The 6,000-nt window shown below is 39.6% G+C and overlaps 1 protein-coding gene across 2 annotated transcripts in view; it reads right to left on the bottom strand.

The window, feature by feature from the left end:
• Window positions 1-6,000, bottom strand: part of asap2b (ArfGAP with SH3 domain, ankyrin repeat and PH domain 2b) — a 44,422-nt gene that overhangs the window by 16,031 nt on the left and 22,391 nt on the right. Inside the window, exons 7-11 of one of the 2 annotated variants that reach the window (XM_047388743.1) lie at window positions 4,890-4,975; window positions 4,670-4,745; window positions 4,514-4,591; window positions 3,862-3,965; window positions 776-845 (exon numbers count right to left, since the gene is read on the bottom strand). In XM_047388743.1, coding sequence (XP_047244699.1) covers window positions 776-845; window positions 3,862-3,965; window positions 4,514-4,591; window positions 4,670-4,745; window positions 4,890-4,975 — 414 coding nt within the window. Of the gene's footprint in view, window positions 1-775; window positions 846-3,861; window positions 3,966-4,513; window positions 4,601-4,669; window positions 4,746-4,889; window positions 4,976-6,000 lie in introns of both variants that reach the window. The other variant, XM_047388742.1, reaches the window with a different exon arrangement.

Genomic DNA, 6,000 nt, shown 5'->3' with positions numbered 1-6,000 from the left:
TCCAGATTTTTCCAGACTTTGTTTAAACCCTGGCTGTTACTACAGAGCTGCTAGCTCTAATTGCTAATAGCTCTTACTACATTTTACAAATGCTTTGTCAAGACAGAAACACCACTTTATGTTATTTAATGCGTCTCTTCTGGAATTTGAGTCTAGATTTAACTAAGGAAGTAGAATATGATATTTTGGCTCAAGTTGCTAACAACAAGGAGTCAAACTGTAAAATATTTTATCCTTGAATTATGATGATGTTAAAATGGTTAGTTACAGGAACAAACATGTAGTTTTTGTGAAATGTATATTGAAAAATATATTAAATAATGGATCCCATTTCTGTTCTCTTTGATCAGATCTTTCTTCATTAAAAAAAGTTAAAAAAAACAGATGAAACCCCTAAACTGAAGCGTTTTGAACCAGGCTGAGAGCTCAGTTATATGAATGAGCCTTCAGTCCTCCTCAACCGTCTCTCATCAGTGTTTGATTTAAATCCCACCCTTTTATCCATTTCATTATGCATTTTCTTCTTCTCCTTTTACTGCTCCTTTTCAGCTTACTCTGCCCTGACTGGCCCCTTGACCTTTCATGTACCTTCAAAAAATAAAAGAAGGAAGAAGGGAATAATAAATATGACACCAAACAAAAAATGCTCCTTCTTTTCTCTCCAGCTGATGAAGATGATAAACCTACGGGGTGACTTTTGCTTGGACATGCAGGCAGGAAGGCAGGAGCTTGTCATGCAGGACAACCAATGAGAGGAGAGGACACTGCATCTTACCGTGCCGTGGAAGATGGTCAGAAGGCCGTTCTTGACGAAACATTTTCTTTTCTGCCACACCTTTCTCAACCTGAGAAGACACAAAAAACCGTCCGAATTCAACATCGGCCACAAACCAAAGAGCTTCAGGGCTTAGTTACTGTGGAAGCAGTGAATGACATGTTAAATGCACATAAAGGGCTGTTAAATCCAGCTGCTGGGATTTTAGACAGTGAAACAGTCCTGTGCCAACATGGGCAGAAAGGCCACTCTGGAAGGAAGAAGACATTATTCCAAAAGCAACAAAAAACAGATTCCAAGGACAAAGACCAGCCTTTTTGGAGACATGTGGTGCGGTCTGATGGAGGTAAAATGTTTGACAATAATGAACATTATTACATTTAGACGAAAAAAGGGAGAAGCTTGCAAACTTGACAACACCTTCTGTAAACAACTGTAAAGTACGTTGGTGGCAGCATCATGTTGCGGGCTGCTCTGCTGAAGGAGAGACTGTTGCACTTCCAAAAATAGATGGCACCATGTGGGACGAACATAGTTCAGAAATATTGAAGCAACATCTCAACACATCCGGCAAGAAGTTAAAACCTGGACACAAATGGGTCTTTCAGATGGAGAATGTCCCTCAGCATACCACCAGATTAGCTACAAAGTGGCTAAACGACAACAACGTCGATGTTTTGGAGTGGCCGTCACACAGTCTTGATCTCAGCATCATAGAAGATTAGTGGGCAGAGCTAAAAAGTTGTGTGTGAAGAAGGAGGCCTACAAACCTGACCTGGTTCCACCGGTTCTGTCAGGAGGAATGGGCCAAAATTCCAGCAAACTACTGTAAGAAGCTTGTGGAAGGAAACCCAAAACGTTTGACCCAAGTCAGACAGCTTAAAAGATTTTTCCACCAAATAATTAATTTGACATATTTTGCTCATTTTCAGTGTTTGTGTTTAAGTTGAAAAACATAAATAACAAAAAAAAACTTAACAACAACATGACAGATTATTTCTTCCAGAACATTCTGACCACCTTTCACCAATCTGTTGTCTTTACTCTCTTTTCTTCATCATTACAGTTCTTGCTAATATTTAGGTCCACACTTTGTTTTTCCCCATAGAAAGTACTCCTTGCTCAGTGCTTCTACAGGTCCTTCTCAAAATATTAGCATATTGTGATGAAGTTAATTATTTTCCATAATGTCATGATGAAAATTTAACATTCATATATTTTAGATTCATTGCACACTAACTGAAATATTTCAGGTCTTTTATTGTCTTAATACAGATGATTGTGGCATACAGCTCATGAAAACCCAAAATTCCTATCTCACAAAATTAGCATATTTCATCCGACCAATAAAAGAAAAGTGTTTTTAATACAAAAAACGTCAACCTTCAAATAATCATGTACAGTTATGCACTCAATACTTGGTCGGGAATCCTTTTGCAGAAATGACTGCTTCAATGCGGCGTGGCATGGAGGCAATCAGCCTGTGGCACTGCTGAGGTCTTATGGAGGCCCAGGATGCTTCGATAGCGGCCTTTAGCTCATCCAGAGTGTTGGGTCTTGAGTCTCTCAACGTTCTCTTCACAATATCCCACAGATTCTCTATGGGGTTCAGGTCAGGAGAGTTGGCAGGCCAATTGAGCACAGTGATACCATGGTCAGTAAACCATTTACCAGTGGTTTTGGCACTGTGAGCAGGTGCCAGGTCGTGCTGAAAAATGAAATCTTCATCTCCATAAAGCTTTTCAGCAGATGGAAGCATGAAGTGCTCCAAAATCTCCTGATAGCTAGCTGCATTGACCCTGCCCTTGATAAAACACAGTGGACCAACACCAGCAGCTGACACGGCACCCCAGACCATTACTGACTGTGGGTACTTGACACTGGACTTCTGGCATTTTGGCATTTCCTTCTCCCCAGTCTTCCTCCAGACTCTGGCACCTTGATTTCCGAATGACATGCAGAATTTGCTTTCATCCGAAAAAAGTACTTTGGACCACTGAGCAACAATCCAGTGCTGCTTCTCTGTAGCCCAGGTCGGGCGCCTCTGCTGCTGTTTCTGGTTCAAAAGTGGCTTGACCTGGGGAATGCGGCACCTGTAGCCCATTTCCTGCACACGCCTGTGCACGGTGGCTCTGGATGTTTCTACTCCAGACTCAGTCCACTGCTTCCGCAGGTCCCCCAAAGTCTGGAATCGGCCCTTCTCCACAATCTTCCTCAGGGTCTGGTCACCTCTTCTCGTTGTGCAGCGTTTTCTGCCACACTTTTTCCTTCCCACAGACTTCCCACTGAGGTGCCTTGATACAGCACTCTGGGAACAGCCTATTCGTTCAGAAATGTATTTCTGTGTCTTACCCTCTTGCTTGAGGGTGTCAATAGTGTCCTTCTGGACAGCAGTCAGGTCGGCAGTCTTACCCATGATTGGGGTTTTGAGTGATGAACCAGGCTGGGAGTTTTAAAGGCCTCAGGAATCTTTTGCAGGTGTTTAGAGTTAACTCGTTGATTCAGATGATTAGGTTCATAGCTCGTTTAGAGACCCTTTTAATGATATGCTAATTTTGTGAGATAGGAATTTTGGGTTTTCATGAGCTGTATGCCAAAATCATCCATATTAAGACAATAAAAGACCTGAAATATTTCAGTTAGTGTGCAATGAATCTAAAATATATGAATGTTAAATTTTCATCACGACATTATGGAAAATAATGAACTTTATCACAATATGCTAATATTTTGAGAAGGACCTGTATGTTTAAACGCCTCTCTTCTGTCCTCCCAGCTCCCTGCGGGTTGAAGCAGTTTGCCTCCGTTTTATGAGGTTTAATTGTTAGATAAGTTTCTTTCCCACTTTCCCAATTGTGCTCTACTTTATGTTTACATATTACATGAAATCCCAATAAAAGACACAGAAGTTTCTGGTTCTAATGTGACAAAATGTGAAAACATATGTTTTAGGTTTTCTTTCTCCTTCTGCCAAAAACTAAAACAAAAACTTAGAAGACAGGCGGGCAGGTTCTGGTAAGATAACTTTATTCACCATTTAGAATGGTGAGTTTCCTGTTGCATTCTGGGACATGGAGTTCACTCACCCCTCACTTCTCTTGTAAAGGACTCCGGAGCGTTCGGTGCCATGAGCTTTGTTTCCTTGAAGCTGATGGAGGTTGTAACCTGCGCTCTGCTTCGCCTGAAGGTCCTGAGGTCCAAATACAACTTCATCAATAACCTTTTTAAATATTTAACACCAGATGACTATAAAAGGTGTATATATTCTAGTCCAGAAAATCAGTACTGCAGTGACCACAAACACCCAGATTAGACTTTTTACACACATTTAGTTATCTCCTACAAGCTGTGAAAAGTATTTCCCCTTTTCCAGATTTCCTTTGTTTTTGCTTTTTTGTTCCACTGACATTTTTCAGATCATCAAACAAATTTAAATAACAGATAACCAGAGAAATAAACACTAAATGTTGATTTTATGTGAAAAGGTAATTACCCTTTTAACCTAATAACTGGTTGTTCCCCCTTTGCATCCACAGCTGCCACCAGGTGTTTGGATAACTTCTTTGGCTTCCTCAATGAAATTGTCATTAAAAAACTGCTGTTTGTATTTACTCGGGTTTTTTGTCTAATATTAACATTTGTTTGATAATCTGAAACATTTCAGAGTCACAAAGTAGAAATGTAAGAAATCTGTGGAGCAGGAAACTGGATTTGTGTTGTGATAAAAAAGGTTTTCACGTCTTTTTGGTCCGTCTGCAGCGACGTCTTCAGGTTATCTCGGAGCTGACTCAGCTGCTTCCTCTCTCCATCCTGAGTCTGCTTGATCTGCTCAAAAAAACATTTTCAGACAAACAATAAAAGCTGCATTAAATATCAGAAACAGTGATTTCTCACCGCAGTCAGGTCTGCAGCTATTTTCTCTACAGCTGGCTTAAGATTCTCCACAGTTTTAAGCCCATCCTGAAAGAAACTGTATCAAGAGAAAAAGGTACATATTTAAAGCTTAAAGAAACACACGTCCATCTTTAATACATGAAAAATAAATCCATAAAAAATGAAGGACTTATTATTAATTCATTGCTGCTTCGTTTTCTGCTTACAGTATCTGACATACTTGCACTGAGCGTGGAAATACTTGATGAGGTTCTGGAGGAAGTCCACACCTTTCTTCTGCTTGATCTCGTTCACTTTTAGCAGGTACTGCATGGAGGGAAGCTGAGATGAGAAGACAGCCTATGACTGAATAAAAGCAATGCAGTGCAGGGGTCGGCAATCCCTACAATCCAAAGAGCCACTAGTGGCTCCGGGTCCGCAGGTTACGGACTGATCGGTAATTGGATAAAAAAAAATCTAAATACGTAATTGGACTTTCTCCTTTTCAGAACCAAATTTTAGATAAGAAAACATCGGATCCAAAGTGTTGTAAACAAACTGTTCTCAAAATGATAAATGACTCATGGTTCTTTATTAGTCACTATTAATCAGCACAGTTGACCAAAACAGGCACTAAATTAACATCAAGACACCATTAAAATATTTTTTTATTTTGTATAATGTTTTTATAAAATAGGAGATATCAATTGGTAAATTAACTTTTTTGTTTTAAATATAACCTGTAGGGTGCACTGTTGAGTTCAAACATGGAAAATATTAGAAAACGTTTTTCATTTTAAGATAAAGTTACCAACAGACGAATCCTGCCATTCTGTACAGAACCACAGGAACCACAGGAACAACAAGGATGGTTTGTTTTTCTGTTCAAAGAACAGAGAAACTTTTCTTCTTGCTGTACAGAACCGTGACCTCAAAACCGAGGCAAATACAGAAGTATGATGTGTAGCGTTACAAATCTGGTGTTCAGTGACCTACAGCAGATAAGCACATGTCTTTTAGAAACTGCCTAAGAAACCGTAAAAAAGCCAGCAAGGATCTGACACAGATAATCATCTCCTGCTTGTCTCAGTCAAAGGTTTTTTTTGAGAATTTCCTTTTTGGAGATAAATGATATTTTCTGTCTGACAAACTATGTTATCCTTTGTATTTTTCAGAGATTTAACTGCGGAAATGATAATGGTTTCTGTCCTAAATAACATAATTCATGACTGGATCAAACTTCTTCCTTTCTACAAGTTCCTTAAGCCTGGGAGTCCTCAGGGTTGTTTTTCTGTCCCCTTTTATTCTTCTATTCCTACCTCGGCTTTTCTGTAGATGAAACTATGATAAAT

This window comes from Girardinichthys multiradiatus, chromosome 15 (assembly GCF_021462225.1).
Source record: "Girardinichthys multiradiatus isolate DD_20200921_A chromosome 15, DD_fGirMul_XY1, whole genome shotgun sequence".
Taxonomy (NCBI): domain Eukaryota; kingdom Metazoa; phylum Chordata; class Actinopteri; order Cyprinodontiformes; family Goodeidae; genus Girardinichthys; species Girardinichthys multiradiatus.
The sequence above is the reverse complement of the archived record's forward strand: the minus strand, read 5'-3'. Positions and strand labels throughout refer to the sequence as shown.